General features: G+C 39.7%; 1 protein-coding gene across 1 annotated transcript; it reads left to right on the forward strand.

The window, feature by feature from the left end:
- On the forward strand, positions 1 to 24,461 carry KREMEN1 (kringle containing transmembrane protein 1). Its single transcript, XM_066331492.1, has 9 exons — positions 1 to 439; positions 9,475 to 9,637; positions 12,544 to 12,635; positions 17,303 to 17,427; positions 17,868 to 18,021; positions 18,843 to 19,175; positions 19,759 to 19,917; positions 21,116 to 21,200; positions 21,951 to 24,461. The coding sequence occupies exons 1-9, from the start codon at positions 361 to 363 to the stop codon at positions 22,111 to 22,113; spliced, it is 1,353 nt and encodes a 450-aa protein (XP_066187589.1). The 5' UTR covers positions 1 to 360; the 3' UTR covers positions 22,114 to 24,461.

Genomic DNA, 24,461 nt, shown 5'->3' on the forward strand with positions numbered 1-24,461 from the left:
TGTGTGTGTGTGTGTGTGTGTGTGGCGAGGCGTTCCGACCGGCGAGGGAGGGCTCTGCGGGGCCAAAGCGCTGCCCCGGGGCGAACGCCGCCAGCCCGAACCTGCCGGTGTCAGAAGTGGAAGCGGCAGCTCTGCGGTCCCGCGCTGCAGCAGGTTGGGATGTCGGTCTCTATCCTTTCCTGTCACATGGCTGGTAATAGGATCCTCATCTGCCACTCGGCACCTCGCCGGGGCGCACTTACAGGACACATGCTGTAGGGCCTCCGCTTCCCGCACTTTGCGCTCTTCCCGGCCGCCTGCCACCCCCGGAGAGCCGGGGCTGCCGCCTGCGAGCGCGGCGCGGCCCGGCGGCCGCTGCCTATGGAGCCTCCCGCCCTCGCCGCCGTCCTGGCCTTCTCCGGGCTGGCGCTGAGCTGTTGCCGAGAGCCCCTTCAGTCGGGTGAGTGCCGCTCCGAGGGGAGCCGGGAGGGGGGCGCGATCGGGGCTGCTCCCCGGGCTCCTGGCGGGGCTGAGCGGCCAGGGAGCGGGGCAGCCTCTCCCCGAGCTCCGCAGCCCCCCGCGGAAGGGCTCTGCCGCCCGGCAGCGCCTCTTCGAGGTCGCGGCGACGTCCCTTCCTGCTGGCCAGAGCCGTGCCGGGCTCGGAGCTGCTCCTACAGCGGGTGCTTTTGCCTGCAGTTCCTGGGTGTTTGGGGCTCTCCCCGCGCTTGCTGAACTGGGAGCTCGGAAACTCGTAGGAAAGCGTGATGTAAGAGAAAGAAGAGCAGCACGTTTCTCTATAAAAGTGGTTCGGTCGCTGGGTCTGTGGAATGGAGGCGTTTAAAGGGAGAGGGGCGTGCGATTGTTTGTGTCATTGGGGAAAAAGCTGTGGCAGCAGAGCCGGAGCTTGAAGGGCGAGCATCCCGCCTGTCCGCAGTGCGCTGCCCCTGCTCCCAGCCAAACCCGGGCACCTCTGACCGCTTAGGTTCTCCTTCAGCCAAAGAGTCGGGGAAGCCTGAAGCTTCATTTCCTAAGGTGATTTTTCACTTAAAATTTCTCTGCACGCTTTTGTCCTCGTTTTAGTTGTTGCTAATGATTTCAAGTACTATGGTCCTCTGGTAAGCGTTGGCCATGATCAGAAGTGGCAGCTCCAGATGGTCACAGCCCTCAGATGTGTGGTCCCTTTGGATACATTTTGTGTATTCTTAATTGCTGTTACTTCTTACAAAGTAGAATTTGCTCTACTTCTTTTTGAACACATACTTGCTCGTCAGGTTTTTGTAGATGTACCTAATTAGATGTGGAAAATACATGCATAGCCGTTTTCAGGGAATAAAATAACCTTTTATGAGAAAAAGTTCTGGTAAACTTTACTTCTTCTCAGAAGTAAAACGTGAGAGTATTTTCAGATAAGTGTTTAGAGAGCTGCCTAGACAGGGACCATGTCTAAGAGCCTGTTCCCAGTACCATTAGGATGTGCTTGGTGCACACAGTGGATACTCCTTCCTTTGCTTAGGTTGAAGAATGTTTGCTTCTAAGGTTTCTGAACAGAGCACTCCATGTGTCTCACAGAGGGCTGTGTGAAGGATATGGCCCAGTGTGGATGTTTGGCTGTTAAAAGGGACAGAAATTACTGAGCACAAGCGGCTGGGGCAGAGGGAGGAGGGAAGAACAAATAATGCCTCCAAGTAAAGGTGTAGCAAAGGAGAATGGATCTTGGAAGTACTGCCACCTATGTGTCTTCTGCTAAAGAACCTGGTAACAGTGCAAATACAGCAACTTGTAATTTGTATGGCATGTACAGGACCTGCAGAGTTCCTGATCTGCACAAGGAATCAGGATCTTCATCTTGACCCTTCATCCCACAGAACTGAAATGGGATCAGCTGTGTCAGGTTGCACTTGAAACTAGCAGAATTCTGAAATGACAAATGTTACTATTGCTTTTGGAAGGCAGTTTGTCATATGGTATGTTTTTCATGCCTATTCCTTGTTTTGGTTTTTTATGTCCTTATAAGTTTATTGTAAAGTGCAGTCAAAATAAGGACTGCATCACCATCATTTGCTAATAGGAGAAAAACCTTCTGGAATTATTATAGGAAAAATTACTTCAATTGTCAGAAATGAAATTGAATTAACAACCATTTTTGCACATAGTGCTATCCTACTTTTCATAGAATGTTTCTGCTTCACCTTGTGACAGCTTCTGTTAATTCAAACACTGACATTTCTGCATTCAAACCTTGGCATTTATGCATTCAAACAGCAGCCATACGTAATTTCTCAAGTGGATCAGAAATAAGAAGTGTGTGATTAGATTACGCAGCATTAAAGGACTGTTTGAATTTGGTGAGTTTTGTGTTACAAGGCCAAAGAAATGGACATGCCTTCAGCAAATGTTAGTTTTGGTGAACAAATGTTATTTTATATACTCAGCGCAATAAGTTATAATTTCTAGTTTCTGTATTTATAGGATTCATTTCATTTCCCCATCAGAAATGTATGTGGTTATCAATCTCTTTTTCCTCTCTCTGTTTTCTTTCCATTTAGCAATACTGAGTCATCATGTCCTTGGTTTTTTTCCCAGCTGAGTCTTTCCTTTGAGCTGTTATTCCAGCCTTCTCTTACAAACCTGGTATCTCTTGTCATCTTATTCTGTCTATGCGTTGGTGATTCAGAGAAGCAGTTCTACTTGATGTGCCATAAGCAATCCTCATGAAAATACTTTAAAAAGCAATTTTTTTTTCTTTCTAACCAGGCAGATAGGGGATGAAAGAGTCAGACATTTCAGCATATCATGCTTGTACTTGCATAGAGCATAACACAAAATCCAGAGTTATGTGGATGGATTTAAGCAGGATGGAGCCAAAGAAGTAGGAGGGAGGCAGGAATTACATGCTGCCAGCTGCAAAATTTTCATTTTTGTCATATCACACCATAATGGTTGTACAACTGGCCACTCCCTTCATCCACACAGTGGCCATGGCCCATCCTGATAAGATTGCCAAAGGGATTCAGCCTGCCACGCTTGACAAGGGAACAACAGTTTTAAAACTTCACAAAGAAAGAAAACAAATGGGTGTATTAAGGAACAGAAATTCTTGTGGGGTCACATCACGCATTCTTACTTCCAGTGATAAAGAATCACAAGGCAAGCAAGTCTGTTTGCATCTTGTGGCTGAGGACCAGCCAGCAGCTGCAAAGCTCTGGCTAATATAGCATGTTTGTATTGTACAAATAAAAAGAGAAAAGAGACAGAATGCATGTAAAAATAATGGGAAATGTCTCTTGTGCTCATAACCTAACTTGCCTGCTTCCAACATATTCCACAAAAGGTCTGGCCAGACAGATTTTTTTTTTTTACAGAAAAAGTGATGAAAAGTGATTAGGTTGATGATTAGAGTCAAAATTTCACAAGGATAGCAAGTTCACATATATGACAGCTCACACACTGCCAGGGAACACGAGTATCAACTCTGCATGTCTGTACATTTCCAGGAATGTACATTTTTACAAGACAGATGCTTCAGTCAAGGTTTGATCAAATCTCAGATGACATAATTCAAGTTTAATCAGATATTCACTGTGGCTACTCTCTTGCTTGGACCACTGCTAATTAGGTCTCTAATTCTGAATAGCAAAAATTATTGCATTTGAGGACTTTCAAAAATTGCCTGTGTATGTCTGTATGTGTGTTTGCATGGATATGTAGAATGAACAGGATACAATTTTTAAACTACATGTGCAGTGGCCCCACATGTAAAGGAAAAAATGATCAGCTAATCAAGTGCCCTCATAACATCCCATCAAAATTTAACTGTCTGATTTAAGAAATGGGAGTTGTTTTCTAGGAATTTTGAACATTGCAATTTTAAACCAAGATAATTCTTTTGTGATGATTTTTCTTTAACTTGTGTCAACTGTTCTGTTGGGGTGGGGGGTTACTGTTACAGTACAGGCACAGAAGCCTGATAGTTTTGATGAGTGGTGTTATTATATTAGTAAGAATTGGAATAGAAAAGTATGGAAATGTAGATCTAAATCAGCCTTACACTTCCCAAAAGCATTTATTTTGCATCATAACATAATATGGAATGGGATATTTTTTTTTCCTGACCACTCATGATAGTATGCAAATTAAATTTTGGTTCAGTCGATAAAACTGCATCTTCAAAGAAAACCATTGCAATGCTAAAAATATTTTTAATAATGACCACAGAAGCCATATTTGTGTCTTTCATCTCCTGAAGCTTCTTCTGGTTTTAATCAGTGTTCCCACATGAAGAACTGTGGCAACCTATGATAATAGAATCCCTATTCACATCTCTAGGGAAACAGAAATGTTCTCATTTGAAGAAGGTGATGTGGTGTTTTGCCCCTTCCACCCGTGGGCCCCCGCCTCTGTCACTGCCGGGGTATCTTGGCATCAGTTAAGTGGTTTCTGTCCTTTCCTCTGTGCGTTACTTTCTCATTGAAGTGTTTCTGCTGTCTAATTATACCCTTTCAATCAAATTAGAGACTGCAGCATCTGGTTAGTGCCTGTAACTGTTGCCATCTGCACCTAGATACAGTGCTTTCATTTAAGGAGGAGTGCTTAAATTGCAATCTCCAGCAAGAACTAGAACAGTTTAGATAGAATGGAAATGACTTAAAACTATTCTTGGAATACTATGCAAGCACATGCATCAGGCAACCCACACTGAGTCATTATCGGACCTGGCACCCTTGGTTTCATACCCTTATATTCTGCTTAAGCATTTTCTGACTTTTCTAAAAGGCTGTAGGAAAAAACAAGTGAAAACTGAGAAGGCAGTTATACCATGTAAACTCAAGGAACCTTTAATTTTTGGTCCAACTTTACAGAACATTTAATTACACTGCTGTAATGAAACCCAAGATTTAAATAACAGCCACTTTCATTTATCTTTCATTAATCTGTAGATCTTTAAAAGCAAACCTTGCTTTTTGTTGGGCAGTAGGTGGTAGGATAATTTCTGGCTTGGGTAGGCTAGTTTCAGGTTGATAATTGTCAGTCTCTCTGGACACTACTCAGCGCTCCAAGTAGCTTCCAAAACATAAAGCAAACAAAGTGGTTTGGGTTTTTTTCCTCTCCAGTGGAATAGGAAGAAGTTTGTCATTCTGAATTTTCAGTCTCAAAAGCTATGGACAGGCCTCAGACTTGGAAAGTACTCTAAGAAGTCATTTAAACCATCCTGAATCCTCCATCCGTTCAGTCTGCAATTTGTAGTGTCTCTCTGGGTAGATGTCTTTGAGAAAAATGGTTGGAAGCCAATGCAGACTCTGAAATGTCAGTGATTTATCATCAGTAAAAAGTCAGGCTATTATAGTCTGCACTACCTTAATTTTTCAAATGATCCTAAAGTGGCGCCCATGTGGAGTGCAGGCAGCCATGCAGTCCCAAAGTAACAAAGGAAAATGATCATTGTAAGGTCCCTACATTGAAGAAGAAACCGACACAGATGGAAAGAATTTCTTCAACAGCTGCTGTTTGATCTTCCAAATGTTGATCTGGCTCTAATAAAACTAATTGTGAACCTGTATCACACACTGAGTATTCACTTATAGTGGACAACATCCCTAGTCTTGTTTTCTGCTTTTTTGTTCTAGCAGTTGTCACTCAATACATACTTACCTAGTCTCAGAGTTCATTATAAAAAGTTTCTTGCTCCCAGCCATGGCACCTGATGTCTGGATAACAAAACAGCCCTGACAACAAAGTGCTGTCCGTGTTTTCTCACTACGGCACATGAACATTAGCCTGAAGAGCACCTGTTGGAACTTTTGTGACTAGAACCTCTGCAAAGGTTCTCTGATTAATTATCTCTTATTGATGTCTGATTAATTCTGTTTACAGACATCCCCATGACACAGAAGCAGCAGAGTCATTAGGCAGTTAATTGAGTGAAATCACCATGGACACTGATTCTAATCACAATTTGACATAAGCCTCTACTTCAGACTATGTCTGAAACCCAGCTGACTAAGACCTTAGAACTATGAGGTCACACACTTTTAGATTTGAGTGGTCACAGCTTTCTTCATGTCCTGTCTGAAAGCCTAGTGTTTTAGTAGAGGTTTATAGCTGACAGAATAGTTTGAGCCTTGTGTGCATGGACAAAAGCCATGTGGCAAATCTATCAAGCCCAGTGGCACCATGGTGCCTTCTCGGGGGCTGTCAGCTGTAGTGTCCACGAGGTGTCTGTTCTTCCCTTGCTGTCTTTGCCACTGGGAGAGGACTTGGATACAGTGCAAGTTTTGTCATACTTTACCATAATCTTACCAAACTTTGAAGGATAAGGCTTGCTGAAATTCGTAGGACCGGTATTAATTTTCTTGAGTCACAGTTGTGATATTAAATTCCAAGTGAGGGGCTCCATACCCTAAAGTGTCATGGAGGTATCACTCAGCCTAAGGCAGATGGATCTAGTGGGTGCCACAACAAAGAGAGGTGGTTGTTGCTGGTTGATTTACTCTTTCCCCCCTCCCTTTTGCATAGCCTACCAAAGAGAAATCAGGTGCTTTGACTAAGCTGTAGAGTTTTTCCAACAGTGTTCACTCCAGTCTTTTCTCACTGTTTAATTTAGATGACCTCATCTGAATTAGTTTTGTGCAGACAAATCTAGGTGACCTTTTTTTCAGCTCATCTTTCCACAGAATTATTGCACCAGTGGTACAAGACAAAAAGTAGGGTGGAGGTCTAATCTCCTGTTCTCCAGAATCAGTTAGGACTTGGATTTGAAATAGTGAGGACAGTGGCCTTTCTGCAGATGAAACATGCATATTCAGCACATTGGGAGTATTAATTTAATGGTGAAATCACTAAGGTAGTGTCTTGGCTGTCATGCAGCAAAAAATGATGAAATCACCGCATGTGATAAACAGAAGAATTTAGTTGTTTGCTGCCAAGATTGTGAATATGTTGACATCTGTAACTATGCTACTAGGAATTGTACAGAAAACTGTACAAAATATATCTCAGCAAATCTCAAAGCTGACTGTTCAAGGTAAAGGAATGTAGGCTTGTGTCCTGGTTTCAGCTGGTTTAGTTTCTTCTTAGTAGGTGGTATGGTGCTGTGTTTTGTATTAAGTGTGAGAATAATGTTGATAACACACTGATTCTTTAGTTGTTGCCAAGTGCTTACTCTAAATCCAGAACTTCTCAGTTTCCCATGGTTAGCCAGTGAGCAGGTGCACAAGAAGCCAGGAGGGAGCATAGCAAGGACAACTGACCTGATTTTTTTAAATGCCAATATTTATTTCAAAATACTGCACTCCCATGCTATGGCAAAATTGTCATTAATCCTTAACAAAATCCAAATTCCCTGTAACACAGAAGGTTTCGTATTTCATTTGATAACAGCTGCTAAATTCCATGACTTTAAGATTTCACTTCAGTGTTTCAGGGATAATCAATGATTTTGTGTGGTATCTCAATGCCTCCCCTTTCCACATCCACGTCTGAGCCAGGGGAGCTTTGTTACATCTCAGCTGGCACATTTGCACCAAATCTCTTGATCGTGCAGAGGAACACAGGAGGCACTGATACAGCTACCTATTGTCTTGGGAACAAAAAGCTGCATTAAGAGGAATGAAGAGACATCTGACTCTTCCTTTTTTTCTTAAAGTGCAATGAGGTTTGAAGAAAATCAGTTTAAAAAAGCTGACACGAAAATGTAAGTCGGTTGCTACTGCAAGTTAAAGCATGGGCCAGTCTTAGCAGATCCTAAAATGGACTGAAATTAACTTCAGTTTAGTTTGTGTGCCAGACTAAATTCAGGTATTGTAGCATTCCTTACATTTCTGAGTAGATGGAAGTATATATTGCTTTTCATTTAGGAGTGAGAAGCAAAAATATATAAAAGCACAAAGCTAATGTAGATATCTTTTCTGGATGTACTTATCACTTTTCATAAATTCTTTTTGCTGCATATTATTTTGTTTATCTATTTTGATGACATTTTTCTCTCTCTTCTGCTAAATTCATTAGCTTATATTTTTCAGCTATAACCTACAAAAGTTCTAATATTAACTGCAAAGCGAGAGAGATATTGAAGTTGCAACACAGTTGTGACCTTAAAGTGATTTTTTTCCTATTTACACAAATATCTGTGGTAGCCTGAATGCTGGAAACTCAGATTTGCATTTTTAAGCAAATGCAGCCCACCTGTATTGCTAAGACAGGTAAATTACAGTAAGGAGGTGTATTGACCTGAAGCTTGTTTTTGTTAAATTATACTGTTTTCTGTCCACAGATGATAGCAGAATTCATTAATGGCTGTGCAGACATCTCTTCTGAGTGCCTTCAGCAACAAAATTTCATTTAATAGAAATCCAAACTTGCCTAGGCATGAAAATGCACGGTGAAAGCACAAAACCATTGTCTTTCATCTGCTGTGTAATAGAACTCTGAAATAATTATTATAATTGTACCATTCTGATATTTGTGAGCCCAGACTAAACTAATTTCAGAGGCATGGTTTTAATAATACATTTTTCCTTCTTCAACAGTAGTTCTAAATACAAAAAAACTGTGTACTGTTAATATCAGTATTAAAATGTGGGTGGGTTTTTTTTTCCTCTTCCAACTGCAGCCACACAGGTCTTTCTAGACTTGTTTTGTAAGTTAGATCTCATGAGGGACACCTGAGATCAGCACATACTTCAGAGCACTCTCCCACTCCCTCAGGGCAGTAGAACATCTCTGCAGCTGCAATGCAGTTTCTACAGAGAACACTATCAGATGAAAAAGGAGCTTTCACAGCCTGTAGTTAGCAGAAAGCATTTGTGAATTTCCCCAGTATTGCTGGCCAGTACAAAGAAATGTTTACAGCAGTGTAACACAGCAGTTTTAATTCTGTCATGGACTGTTATATTTTAATGCTATTCTTAAATAAATGCAAGGATGATAAATGTTAGCAAGTATTAATTATAAACAGGATGGACTTATTTGTGGTAAACTGATTATAATGATTCTTTCTGGCAGATAATCACAGACTGGTTGAGATGAAAGTGACCTCTGGAGGTCATGTTGTCCAACTGCTGTGCTCAAGCACAGTCACCTAAAGCAGGTTGTCCAGGACCACATCCAGGTGGCTTTGGAATATCTCCAAGGATGGAGAGTCTACAGCCTCACTGGACAACTTGTTCCCATGCTCTGCCCCATTCACATTACATGATTTAATCAAAAATGTTTTGCAATTTCAACAAAAGTAAAATTGTTCAAGCTTTTGGATATTTATTTCCTCGGAAGATGTCCAGTGAATGTGTCCATTGCTGGGGCAGGGGGGTTGGAACTGGATGATCTTTGGGTCCCTTTCAACCCAAACCATTCTATGATTCTGTGATTAACAAGGCCCAGCAAAGCCTGCCTAAACAATGCAGGAAGCCATGGTGTACTGGATATGGGGTGGAGGGTGAGGGAAGAACAAGCACTAAACCTACATACATTCTTTCTTTTCCCATTTCTCTCTCTTCCCAGAATGTTATACAGCAAATGGGGCTGACTATCGTGGCACTCAGAACCAGACCTCCCAACATGCAGGGAAACCTTGTCTTTTTTGGAATGAGACCTTTGAGCATCCTTATAACACTGTGAAATATCCCAATGGGGAGGGAGGGCTTGGAGAGCATAACTACTGCAGGTAAGAAATATCACATTACTTTAACATTGCCTGTATGCCCAGTGTTACTTCAAGCAGTTGACAGAAAATTAGGAAATGTTCTGTCATGGAAGAATGTCAGAGCCATAGGTATCTAACACTTTTCTGATTACCCTGAATCTATGAGCACCATTAGTACAATAACTTTTTCAACCCAGCTCCCACACTTTTTCAGCACAGTTCCTGTCATATGTCAAATTTATCAGGTGGCATGACAAAGACTATAGATTACTTAAATGAAAAGGTGGAGATAAAAAAATTTTATCCAAATTAGAAGTAGAGCAGTGCAGTGAGTGTCTGGAGGAGCCTCTGGATGGTTTTTATCCTCACACACAAGCGCCTGATTCTGTTACACTCTCCAAGTTTTGTGCTAATGAAACTTATGTGGTCACTAAAAGTTCTAAGTGAGCATCAGTGATTTAGAGTTATTATTTGAATTCAGAAGCTCATCTGTCAGGGGTAAAAAACCCAGATTAAACCATGGCAAATGCACTTCTGTTTCCTTGCCTTCTAGATGAGTCCTTCATAACTATACAACAAAACTTAAATAAGAACTTCAGAATTTAGGAGCCAAATCAGAACTTAAGTTCAGAGATGTTTAGGCTCTGCAGGCATTTTTTCAGCTGTGTGTCTCAGTAGGCACACTAATACAGAGCTGTGAAAAATATAGTGGCCACTGAATTCTCTCTGATACAAATACCAGCATCAAGAATGTAATTTGGATTCTTGCTGCGTGTCAATATTCTAGACTGGCTATATCTACAGGATCTTACTTTTGGCAGTCATCTCTGGCTAATATTTTGCTTAGCACAAAGCAAAACGTGTACAAGCTGTGCAAAAACACGCATGAGAAACTGACTGTTTATCCAGATACTAAAAAACCACTTACTTGAGTATTACTTTACCAGCAAATGAGAACTTGGTAAATGTTACGAGGAGCGAGAAGCCTAAAATCTGATATGTAAACATGAGAAATTACTTAATTACCTAATAGAGCTTTTTTACCTGAGTCTGCTAGGTATTAGATCATCCTCATTGAGGTGGAGTTTGGTTGGAAGCTTAGGTATTTTCTTCTTTGTGCTGTATCACTTGGCCTAGGAATGTATGACAGGTGTATGGAGTGACAGTCCTAACTAATGGATGACTTTTACCTTCACATTCTCTTGAAAGAAAGCTTGGAAAGGCACTGAGAGTGCCAGAGTGTATCTTTAGCATGCAAATGTTGTCGAGGCCTGTGATACAGCTGTTTTAGCTCTTTCTCTGACATTCATCTGCTTGATGACAATGGACAAGTTGATCTTCTTCCCTTTTCTCAGGCAGCACACACCTCACCAGGCTTTTTTAAAGGCATAAATACATTGCTTTGAGATTTGATTTTAGGGACAACATTTGAATAATCGAATTTTACACTTGAAGTATTAATCAGAAGCATGTTACCTCTCCATGGGTGGTCCTTACTTGGAATACTTTGTTTACTGCAGGACACCCTGTTAAGATGGTAATACTTCATAGTGTTCCGCTCGTTTCAACCATAACAAAATTATGAAGACTGAAATTTTTGGAGATTTTGAAAGACACAGAGTTGTTTTCTAACTGCACGCACTTCTGAGGTTCAAGACAAAGATTTCTAAAGACATTCACCATGCTTCTCTACAATTTCCTCGCATTTTTAAGGCATTTATGTGTAGAGTGCCATTGTCATGATTGAATTCCAGACATAAGGTTTCTGTCACGAAGATGTAAACGCAAAAAAATTCCTGTAACTCCGGAAACAAGGGAAAGTGGGTTAGTTCAAGTACAAGCTTCACTTGATTTTAGTCTTCTACTTTTTTTAGCTACTGGAGGCTCTTGCATTACACCTAAATTCCTAGCATAGCTACTCTTAGACTTTCCTTGTCCACAGCCTCTACTAATCTGCTTGAAAGCCTAACTAGCAACGTTTTAGTCATCTAAACTTCACTCAACTCACCAGTTGTTTTCAGCAGTCTGCTATTTGACCAAAAAAACATCCACAGAATTTCTAAAATTGGATCTCCCACAAAAGAGTTTTTAATAGGCGTAAATGACAACATGCAGCTGAACTGACACTTCAGTAGGGCTGTGTCATTAATAGAATTCATGCCAAAGGACATGATAAAAAGGTTGCAACTGGTCCTAGTTAAAAGAAAAACTCATATTTCAACCTGACTGTCCAAAATAACAATTTATTCTCTTAAATAGATCTTTACAATGTGAATAGCCTTTCACAGTGTACATAGAAAAAACCTTTAAATAACCTAATAACTAATTGGGTGTGCATTTGTAAGTGGTGCTACACAGCAGCAAATAATTATAAAAAATAGTGATCATCATCATGGACACATAAGGAATTAACCATCAATATAAAGAGATCATTGGAATGGATTTAGTCAGTTTTATTGAAGGGAAGGAAAATAATTCAGTCTTTCCCAGAAAACTTCATCAGCTAATTGTTTTTATCACCATACACACAGAAAGTTGGAGTCTGGACAATTTTGTACCAAGACAGAAAATCAAGTTTATGAGTCTATGGAACCTGTACACAGGGTGTGGCACAGAAAATCTTCCTCTGTGTCAGGAGTGACCAGAAATAGCTCTGCATCTTCTAACCTTAGAGTAAAACAAAGTAAAAAAAAAAGACATTTTAGACCTTACTAGCATCTTATGCTTGATGACAACTGTAATCACCAAAGCTATCTGAACTTCCTGATAATGCAAAACTTTGCGTTTTTCTTGGTAAATAAGTTCAACAGTGGGTATTACAGCAAAAATAGCAATGCCATTGAAAGATTGATTGATAAGATTGATTTTTTGTGTGTGTGGTGTTAGAAAAACAGTCACTGAAATTCATCAATTGTTTTCACTTTCAGAAACCCTGATGGGGACGTCAGCCCATGGTGTTATATTGCAGAACATGAAGATGGAATATACTGGAAATACTGTGAGATTCCATCCTGCCGAAGTAAGAGCACTGTGCAATCTTTTAGGCCTGCATCTCAGCTGAGCAGAGATTGGCAGTTATACAACAGTGGGTAGTGATCTCCAAACACAAGCTAGGATAAGGCAAACCAGCTTATTTTCAGTTGCAGACTAAGCTGTATTTTAAACAGGTTTCTTAGAGTTAATGACAAGCTTACTAAATTGTTCCTCCAATGCTATCCTTTTCATTGTATCTCATAATGACTGGATTATATTCTTTACATATAATACTAAATATTTTTAATAACTATTATTTACATATAATACATATAAATATAGTATGACAGGGAATCACACAAAACTTGTGAGGTACTGCTAGTTCTTTGAATTCATAGATCATTAATTTATTAAAATCTAGAGGACAAAAGGAAAGGAAAGTTTTCACAAGGTATATACGCGTCCATCCAGAATGGACAATTAGTTGCAATTAGTTTATAAAATAAATTACATTAAAAAAATTACATTAGTTTAATGTATATAGAGCATCATACACAGAATTGCTTGGAGGAAACAAAAAACAATATGAGAAGACACAGTGAAAAGGTGTCTGTGTGCTCTGTGGGAACTCTGGGCTAGAATTCTTTCTCTGGCAGGTGCAGATACTTAGCATTGCTGTGAAACCACAACCTGGACTTTGATTTTTTTAAAAATCACATAATTCACAAGCTACTCCCATGAAGCTTCTTTCCATTTAGTATTTTTAATGTATTTTATTTTTTACTGTGTCCACAATGTCATGATTTGTGTCAGTATGTTGCAAAATTTTCCTTCCCAAATCACATTCTTTAAAATATGCCCAAATATTAAGAAGATATTCTAGTTTTGCATGTTAACAACCATAGCTACACATTTTAGTCAGTCTAATCATTAATGTCTTCACTTGCTTTCCTAACTTCTTCTGTGCAGTAGCCTCTGTTTCTAAGGCATAACTTGGGTTTTCACAGCTAAGCACTAGAACAGGTGTCCATATGTAGGCACACATTTGATTGGAAGAAGTATATTTCTTACTTCAAGTTAAGAAAACAAAACCAGACAAGAAAAATTAAGCTAAAGAGATGGGTTTTTTTACTTTGTTCATATCTTTTTTATTTTGGGTTTTTTTATGAATGTGAATGACTCACATCTTCATGCTAGGCAAACAAATATGTAAGTGTGACCTTAAGACAGATGCCTTTTACCTAGACTTAAATACAGATTAAGCACTCTAATTTAAATAGCACAAAATCATTCAACACTCTGATACTCCTTGTTCAGAGGACATCTTACTCTTATTTTTCTAATATATCAGGCATGATTTAAGAAACTTGACCCTCCTAATTAAGAAACTTAACTTGGTCTAAAATGAAAGAATTTGCATTTTCTTTAAAGACCACAGATGTTAACAAATTATCTAGATATGGCACCAGGAAAAAAGCTGAAAGGCAAATTCTCTCCACTCCATTTGTTCTACACAAAGGGGCCTTTTAAAACCAGCCTCGCTCATTTTCTCTGTGGTGGGGAGCAGAGGATTTAAACTTGGACACTTACTTGCACAGATAATCCAGACTTACATTTACAAAATGTCCTTTTGACCAGTAGCAGCTGCTTCAAGCATTGCACTGAAACTCGATACTAGAAAAAGGAATTGCAGCAATTTAGAGCAAACTGTACATTGCAAGCCCATCCAAATCGTAATACAAACCTCATGGTTTATGAAGCTGTGTAAGTAAAAAAATCTTTGATTCTTCACCAGACTTTCTGTTTTCAGTAAGCATGATGCTAAGTCATAGGACCATCAAAACTATCTGGTGAAGTGCACAATACAAAACTTGACTTTTGTGATGGAGCAAGAAAGCAATTGTGTAAAAAAAGTTCTATTTGAAAATTTTTAGAGAAAAATCTTTTATGTAAACTTTTCCTTAATGATATTTACTGCTAGAAAATTATCTGGAACATAAGTTACCTATTAACTGTGCCCACATAATACCATGGCAGTGCCAACAACATGAAGCGTCTTGATTGCCTAGAGAGATTTGCATGCAATGATTCATCTGAACAATAATTAAGAATCTACAGTTAAGAATTTTTCATTATGGTGATGAATTCATATGATTATATCATGTGTCTCATTCCCTAATATTTATACATAACACTACATCCTTCAGTCAGAAATGTGTTCTGACAGTTTTTGTATGTAATGTACAGAATTTAGCAGTGTTAGATGAAGATGGATGAGCATAACCACAGAACACAGTGGTAGCTTCTCCACGAGGAACTTGGTCTTCCTTTTTCTTCCTCTCTCCTTCCTAATGTCTGCTAAGCAGACTGGAATGGACAGAAACAAAATAAAAGGCAAGGCTGCAGCTCTGAGTGCTGAGAGAACATGTGCATCTCACATGGAGGATTCAGAACTGAATGCTTCAGATGATTTGTTTGCAGCGTTGCAGCTATTCCTGACTTTTTTGGTCTCCTTGTTAATGAGGTTAGGATTTAAGTTCAAAGGAAATAACAACTTACACTCCTAAAATGTGAGAGAAAGAAAGAAAGGCTTGCTATACCACTTAATCACATCTTCATGTTTATGACTCACATGACTCTCTCCTCATAAACAGATTTCATTACTGGAATCGTATTTCCAGTGTGTGTGTGTATGTAATGTAATAAATTGGACTGAAATATTGAGGAGGTGTTAAATGGCAGGGCCAGGTAAGTTATGCAGAGCTATATGGAACACAGGAACAAGGACAGCTCAAACAATTTGTGCAGACTGCCATTGCAAAAAAGCTAGGAGGCTCTTCAAAGACAGCGAGATGATCTGGAACATGAGCTCAAAATGATTGATTCCATATTTTAATACATTTAATACATGCCTTAACATGTAAAATGCAGGAGCTGTGGTGTTTGCCAGGACCTCATTATGTCAAATGCTGCTTAAAAGAAAAATAATATGCTTATGCAAAAGAGGTGACCTTTTAAGCACAAGAGGACAAAAAGATACAAATGAGTGAAGACAGTGTACTAGTAAAACATCACTGGTGAGCATGAACAGCAATTGCAGAACACTGACTGCCTCGGTTTTTGCCAAGTTTCTTTAGCAGGTTAAATATTAAGAACAAAGAAGGTTAATATACCTTCTGCTGGGACACCAAAGAGACTAATTAGTCTTAGGATGTATGCTTGATTTAGTTAAAAAATTTAAGAAGTTTTCAAGTTACTCAGGTTTTTTAGCACAGAACTTACTGAAGTACTAATCCTCTGGAGCCAAGGTTGAAAGGTCTCACTAATAAAGCTACTTTCAAAAAAAAATTAAATTCCCAGGTCTCTTAGGAAAATGAGCTCGGTTGGATAAATAGGAAGCTTTTTCAGGGCTGTGAAATCATTCACAATATAAAAAAGAATGAACTTTCTCAGAGTTATCTGCCCAGCTGTACTCAGCTGGGGTGGGGCTGCAAGTGGGGATTTCCAAAGGTATGCTAAATCAGGCTGTAACTTGAAGTCTCAGTACTTATATGAATGTTGCTGCAGGGCATATCAAAGCCATAACTCCATGCAAGTATTTATAATTGAAATTGTATTCTTAGAGACCAAAACTAATTTATGAACAATATCTGAAGCAACATTATGTCATTATTTATAATAAGTTTACTGGGTACTGTAATAGCCAATGACTACATAAATAAAGCACTCATACAGGTCACTGAGCACATCATGTCATGTCATAACTGTGGCAGTTAGGTGGACAAAAAGAATCCATGTCAATCTGGCACAGGAATAAAATTTAACATAGAGCTAGTAACAGATTTTATTTCAAGTATGTGAACAGATATGACAAGTGGGCAAGGGATAATTTTATGCCATTAGCAATGCACTGTATTGTACTTCACATCCTCTCTGGGGGGTGGTCATGGCTAAATTCCAGGGCTTTGATGAAAAGTGCAAAACCAAAAAAACCAGAGCACTGAAGGGGGAAAACTCTGATCTCCCATAGTGACCAAGGAGCCTTGAAACATCGTATTAATGTAAAGAGATGAGTTGGGGTTTTTTTTAAGAAATATTGCTCATTTTTAATCTCTTTGTATGATGCTTCAGATTTACATTAGAATTCAAGTTTTAAATATTAGGAAATTCCCCTACATAAGTATATAGCCCTTCCTCTAAAACTTGCCAATCTCCATTCTAAAACAGTTTAGGTTCCCTTCCTCAAATATCCTGTTTTGAAAACTTCCAGAATGTCATTGTTGGGAACATCAGACAGAAATCACACAGTTTCATTTACATTTTCAGAATATGCATTTTACTATTGTAAAAAAACCCACCAGAACCCCCCTGAACCCACTTAATGCCTTGGGTTATTTAAATTGCCTCTTTCAGGAGAAATGAACAAGGTATTTATCTTGTCTATTTTACTGCAGCTTACTGAAACCAGCTAGAGAGTCTTACAGGTATATTGCTGGGAAGATATAATACTCTTTAGTGCCATCACTCATCCCTGGGCGTGTTTGGAAAATATGACAAGAATCATACAGAGGATGAGTAACAAAGAGTACGGCTTCCCATAGTGCAGAACCAAGCCCTGACACAGAGAGAGGTGCTCAGTAACCAGGCAGTGCATGAAGTGGTCTGGGATGTTTACAGGCACACCTTTAGTATGACTGTTGTTACTCTTGGCAGTGCCAGGAAATCTGGGCTGTTACAAGGACCATGGAGAGCCACCACCTTTGACTGGCACCAGCGAGACTTCCAATAAACTCACAATCCAAACCTGCATCAGCTCCTGCCGAAGCCAACAGTTTAAGGTGATTTCCTTGACACACATTTACAAAATGCTTTCAAAGACAAAAATGGTGACATGCCTAGAGCTCTCTGTCATATTTCTCCTCTTACCCTTTTTTTTTTTTTAACCTTTGGGATGTTTAAGATTGCACTTCCATCCCAGAGATCAAGCCCTCTCTCTGCATCCAGAGGAATCTAGACAAATGACTAATGAATAACGCCAGGAAAAAATATGGTTGCTTACTGCAATTGAGTGTCAGGGTGCCCTCCATTCCATCTTTCCCCCTAGTCTTTAGTAGCATCCTGACAGCCCAAACAAAAACAGCCTGTGGTGGTTCCTCTGACTAATTATACTTCTCCAAAACACACATAGCCTGCTGCCAGCTTTCTTGCTCAACCAACCTCCCGCTGTCACTCCTTCAAGTACTATTCCTCCCTTCCTTATGCATCTTTGTTGTCAAAGTTTGCAGGCATGGAATCAGGTTATGCTTGTTTCTGTGGAAATAATCCTGACTACTGGAGATATGGGGAGGCAGCCAGTACGGAATGCAACAGTGTTTGCTTTGGAGACCACACTCAGCCCTGCGGTGGGGATGGCAGAGTCATTCTTTTTGACAGTAAGTATTGAAGCAGGCTCAGTTTTTCCCAAAGGAGAGGCCTCACATGTTCAGCAAATTAGGGAAAAGGCTCAAAAACACTGAGGACTGTTGCACACCAAACAGCAAAACACCTCCATTAGGTATAAAACAAAGCTGCTTTCCATTTCTGCCTGAAATTCTCATCCATTAATGATGTGAAATAGCACTTCCAAGAAATGATGTTGCTCATGCTCCCGAGTTTCTCTCATTTTCCTCACAAGTGGTACTAAGTTAGATATCAGATACTCCCTAAGAATTGATCTTAGGAGAGAGTAAAAAAATGCATATGCATGTATGGATATGCATTGTCAGTTGGTGGCATTTGAGCTGCTCTCTGGATTCACTGCTGTTTAAGTTTTCAATTTCATACAGCTGTGAAGGAATGTTAGTTATTAAGCAGTGAGAATTAACAGTCACTAATCCACTTTCCTGCCTGCCTGATAGGGATGGAATAGAAGCCCCTGAATCAGTGATTTATCTTTTATCCCATTTCTGCAGGGATGCAGGAAAGGGTACATGGTTACACACAAGGACAAAGGATATTACAGGATTCAAGGCTGATGCATAGGTCAGAGTAATGTGGCATAAGGAGAGTATTCCAAGCAAAGGGAACAAAAGCTGTGCTCCCAGTGCTGTGGGAGGGAATAAGAATGCCTCCTTCTGGCCTAGCAAGTCTGTACCTTCAAGTCACATATAAGTATTAGACTCTTCAGGGTGCTAAAGCTTTGCAAAATTAATGTGTTACCTCTTTTTTTCTTTTCTTTCTTCCAATTTTTCTCCCTTTCCTCTTGTTTTCACAGCCCTTATTGGTGCCTGTGGAGGGAATTACACTTCTGCTACAGCTGTGATCTATTCCCCAGATTTTCCTGACACATATGGCACGGGTAAAGTCTGTTATTGGACCATACAAGTTCCAGGAGCATCTCAAATCCACTTCACCTTTGTCCTTTTTGAAATCAAAGATGCTACAGATATGGTGGAATTGCTGGATGGTTACACCTACCATGTTCTAGCTCGTTTTAATGGCAAGAACCGGCCTCCCCGCACCTTTAACATCTCTTTGGATTTTGTCATTTTGTACTTTTTCTCCGATGACATCAATCAAGCCCAGGGATTTGCTATCAGGTATAGAGGTAAGAGACTACCTTTGCTGTTTCTACCTGTCAGTGAAGCATTTAATTCACACAGAGGATTTCTGAAGTGACAATTGAAGAACAAATATTTTAGCTCTGATCTATCAGGTGTTTCATCTCTTGTTGCCACCACTCAGTGGGTGAAAGCTTCACCAAAATTTCTCAGTTTAGAACATTGCAGTCAGCTACATCATAAAATACAGGTTTCAAAAATTAAATCCTATTCCTTCCTGTTGAATTAGAAAATGACAAAGGAAAACAAAACAAAAATCCCAATAATCCATCTGCACGCTGGTTCATCTTGGCTCCTTCCAACGGTCTCTTCCTCTCCAGCTGAAAGTCATCAGGAGAAAATGTTCTGGTCCTTGAGCTGTACCTACTGTTATGATGAACAATCAGCTTTAAGAAAAATTGAGAACCCCAACCTGGTGAAGTACAGGCTTTTTTAGAAATCAAATATAATTAGATTATTTGAGTTCTCTTAAGTAAACCAGAGAGCAGCATGTCTGTTTATAAGCACAAAATAAAGTCCAATTACACCTGTTAAGAAATCGTTATTGTAATCATACTCTTGTGTTTTCAGCTGTGAAGGACAACGTGCATCAAAACAAGATCCCAGTGAATCACAGCCTTTCAGAGAGGATAAATGAACAAGCAAATCTCAGCATCAATGCAGCCCGGTCATCAAAGATACTCTATGTCATCACAACCAGCCCAAGCCATCCAACCACCTCCATGCCTGGTAATGAGACAATAAAAATGAGGAAATAGGAAAAAACATTTTGCCAAAGCAAAATCTGGAGTCACTATTTCCTTTGCTTCCACCTCCACATTAGCAGATTCACTGTGCCTCTTACTAACAGATGAATTTTCATTCAGTCTAATTTGCACTAACTGGGATTCTCTCATTACATTTCAAAACACTTCTCAGCCTAAATCAGAAATAGTGTGAAGATGGTGAGTTCCTGAAAATGAAAGCACATCAAAATATGTGACTCAGAGCAGCCTCCTTACTGAAATCAGCTTTAGTGAACACTGCAAGCCACAGAAAGGCACAAGTTGCTAAAAAAAGACTAAACTTTTGTAGACTGTAGAATAACTTGAACAGGGTTGCATCCCTGTTACCCCAATTAACAAAAGCCTCATCAATAATACAGAGAACTAGACAAGTTAATGAGTACAGAGAGGTGTCACTGAGAACTTTAATGTGTGTTTAGAACTCACCTTCAGGACATCACTGAATTCAGGAAATTACTGAGCTGTAAATAATTGAAGGCTGGAAATGCACTTATGGTGAACATCACTATTATTCTCTCCTGTTGTTAAACCACCCTGGGCATCTGCTTTTATGTATCTTTGAAGCTGGGCCTCAGTCCCACAGTCCTGAAGCTTTCTGCATCCCAAACCGAAACATGAACTGCACACTCCCAAACCAGCCGAGGTGCAGAACATGCCTAGAACAGTCTGGGACTAAGCCCAGCCTAATGCCTGACTTACCACAGTTACACCTAAAGTTACACCTAAAGTTACACCTAAGCTGCCTAGTGTTAAACTGCCCCAGGAACACCAGTAGAAACTGCACCCTTGGATTTTATGCAGTTCCAAAAATACTGTTCAAGTCATCTACCATGTACAGGCAATGCTTTGAGGAAGAGGCAGTGGGTGGAAGGGAATTCTGCCTCCTTTCTTAGATAATTTTTCTAGTATGTGCTTTGAATTTTGCCAGCTTTCAATTTTATTGGGAGGAGTTCTGCAAGGGAAAAATACAGTTCTGACTGAAAGTTGTATGGTTTGTGCCAGTCTGCAGAAAATACTTGTAGGTTCAAGGCATTGTCAAATTACAGATTTGAATAAAGCATCACAAGGTTGGTTTTTCCTTTCATGTAAAATTCTTACTGTAAAGACTGTCCTGAGAGGTCCCCCTCTTTTTTTTTTTGCAGAATGGACAATATACAGTCTCACAGCACTGCTCATCCTGAGTGTTACAGCCATAATAGCAAAGATACTTCTGCACATTACCATGAGGTGAGTGTGGAGCAAAACCAACCACAGAGAACCAAGATCTCAGCTCTGAACCAAACCTGGAGCTCCTCTCTGCCTTCCCATAGTCAGATTTGCCATAGTCTAAACCACATAAACAACCAAGTTAGTTATTACTTATTTGTATTCTCACAGAAGATCCTAAATAAGCATATTTGTTAACTTCCCAGTCTGTTGGGACAGCATTTGCTACTAGAATAGCTCTTCTGCTCTTGATTTGACAAGATATGTACTTTAGGAGGAAGGAGGAAAATGTTATGAGACATCCAGATTTGGTGAGAAGTTGTCAAATTACAGTAATACTTTGCAGGGAAAAAATTAAAACCTCTACACTCATACCAAGTAAATTTTGTGTCCTCTAGATGGACACTCACTGAATGAAATGATGGGTGAGTTATCAGCAAATCAATATGTTGAATATTCTATTTACATAGTACAGACATGCTTAAATATACAAGGAAATTAATTTGTATTAATAGCAGCTATAATAGTAACAACTACAGTCTGTAAAGCCCTCTTACCTTAATGTCTCTGCTGTCATTGAGAGTGGCAAAAGGAGACCTAACTTTTTATTTGCCAACCAAGAAACACTCTAAAAACTTAGATTTTGCACAGCAGGTGAAAGAAGTGTCACAGATGTAGTGGAAGCTGTGAGCACCCCCAGTGTAGACATGTTAATAACCATAACTACCCAAGCACATTAACACCAGAGTGAATTAACTCTTTGTTTCCTAGGTCCCACCAGATTCCAGCTGCAGCTGAAACAGAAGATTGCAGTGATGTCACTACTGCTGGTGAGATCTGGAGTATATTTTACCAACCATCCACATCAATATCCATCTTCAAGAAAAAGCTTCGAAATCAACAAGATGACTGCAACCCACTGGTGGGAGACTGAAGTGCCTTTTATTTTGCAAGAATTAATCTTCTTAAAATCCAGGTGACTTGAGATTAATCTTCTTTTTTTCCCTCCCAATCTCATACCTGCTTTCCAAAAAGTCCATTTCGAAAGGCCTTTGAGTGACTTTGCCTATCTGCTGTTCTCTTGGATATACCAGTGACAACGGATTTAATTGCAGCAATAATTTTCAAATGCCTGGTGCTCCTCAAGCCTTTAGTGCTGTTAATTACTGCCTTTAAACCATTGCACTTAAAATAGATGTAAAAACTCATAAAATTCAGAATGTCCTGTACCCCTGGCAAAGGTAGCTGAAGGGGTATCTACAGGCTGAGGATTTCTTGTGTCCATTTGCCTGTACCATTGTATTATATTAGGCTACTTTAGTCCTTTTATTCTAAAGGATGAACACAGAGGTGGGTACTGATAACCTGTTCAGCTACCACAGCAAACAGAGCTTATTTGCCTTCATGTAAACACATCTCAGTGATGCTATACAGTAGAATGGGAATCAAAGACTGGAAAAATTATCAGCCTGACTGCTCAGTGCTGTGCTTTTTCTGCATTTTATGTTTCTGTGTCTACAAGCAGAGATGCAAACATAAAAAATCAAATTCAGGATGCCTCTAAAACAAGATTCAGCTACAAATAGGCATTTTGATTGACTAGTGCTCACCAGGTCAAGGCCTGCAGGAGCATTGAAGCCTTTTAAATGACTCTGTGTGACCCACAAACCCACTGATGTTTATGATAATTTTGTTCCGATTCACAGTGATCCTTTAAGAAACTATTGTGCTCCAGCCTGACAGCCACCATTCATCCTGGGTGTAAGCTCAGGGCTTCTTAAAGGATTGCCCAAAGATACTGTAATCCACTGAATTTTTATCAGTGAGGCTAACAGTTTTTTACTCTGAAGTCACATGTATAAATCTCAGCAGCCCAAAGGTCTTACAAAGTTGTAGGCTGCTGTCACCAACTCACCTGGGCCAGGCTGTGCAGCTGAATGTGAATGAAACAGCTGCCTTGACACTTACCTGAGAGGAGAAGTGTCTCCTTGCTTGTAACACTGAAACTGAACTGAATTATCAAGGTAATTGCCTTAATTGTCAAAGAACTAAACCATCACTGGGGTTCTGATCTGTGAACTATTTCCTCTTTGGTTGCAACAGACAGCATTAACTGTTTCTTCTCTTTGGTAGACTGACTGTCCATCCACTCAGATTTCTCATCCCACCACCACAAGTGGGAAACAAGTGATTCCAAGGGATCAGCAGTGAGTCTTTCAGCCTCAGCAAGTTCAGATCAGCAAGATATTTAGGAAAAACTGTCAATGCAAATGTCAGATAAATTGACTGGGAAGGTTTACAGCGGGCAGCTCCTCAAACTCAGTCAGAGGAGGTTCACTGGGAACCACTAAACTACAATGATTCTGGTAAAGTTTGAACATATGCCAATGGCCTGCATATACCAGATGTGGAGTCAGAGAACATCTATTAAGTGCATCTGCAAAAGGTAATTAAGGAAAGTAAGAAAATTGTCACCGAGTTTAAATTCATTCTAATATCTGCCTTATGTTTATTAACATATAACTCCCTCTTTTTTTGTGAGAACTACAGATTTCACTGAAAACACAGGGCATCAAAGAATTAAGCAGGGAAATATTGTGCCTTACCACTGTAGATCTGGTCTTTTACCTGAACTGAATGCAGTCCAGCTTGATTTATGTACCACAGATGAGTGCTAGAGACAGCTGAACAATATCACAATGCATGCTTAAAAGAAACCAGACTTTACTAAGCCAGCAATTATGGGACTGTTTATATAAAAAATGGAATAGCATGGGAACATCCAGTACTTTCTTGCATGAGCTGCTGGAAAGAATACAGGAAAACATAATTACAATATTAGCTAAAATGCAGAGAGGACAAGCTGTAAAAAATATGCTGGTTCTCTCTTATGTGTCAATGTGTCATCATATTGGACCAAAAACCATTGTCTGTTTCAGACCCAACCAAAGTTCTGAAACTGCCTTTTTTAAAAGTCAGGTTTTGCATCATTCTGCGTGGAGAAGGAGTTTACCTGAGATTCAGAGCAAAACAAAGTAGGTTGGTTCCTAAGCATCCTTAATTTGGTGCACTAACAGGAAACCAGGCAGAGAGAATCACAGTGTGGTGCCAGGTCCTCAGGAGCTGTTACGAGCACATAGTACTTATCACAAAGTGATGAAGCTTTGTTTGCCTTATCAAATTCAAGTTAAACATTTTGTCAGAGACATTCATAAAGCAGTTCCCTAATGGTGATTAACTGAAAAAACATCAGGAACACCCAGTGACTGATTTACACCTACT

Source organism: Sylvia atricapilla, chromosome 17 (genome assembly GCF_009819655.1).
Source record: "Sylvia atricapilla isolate bSylAtr1 chromosome 17, bSylAtr1.pri, whole genome shotgun sequence".
Classification (NCBI taxonomy): Eukaryota; Metazoa; Chordata; class Aves; order Passeriformes; family Sylviidae; genus Sylvia; species Sylvia atricapilla.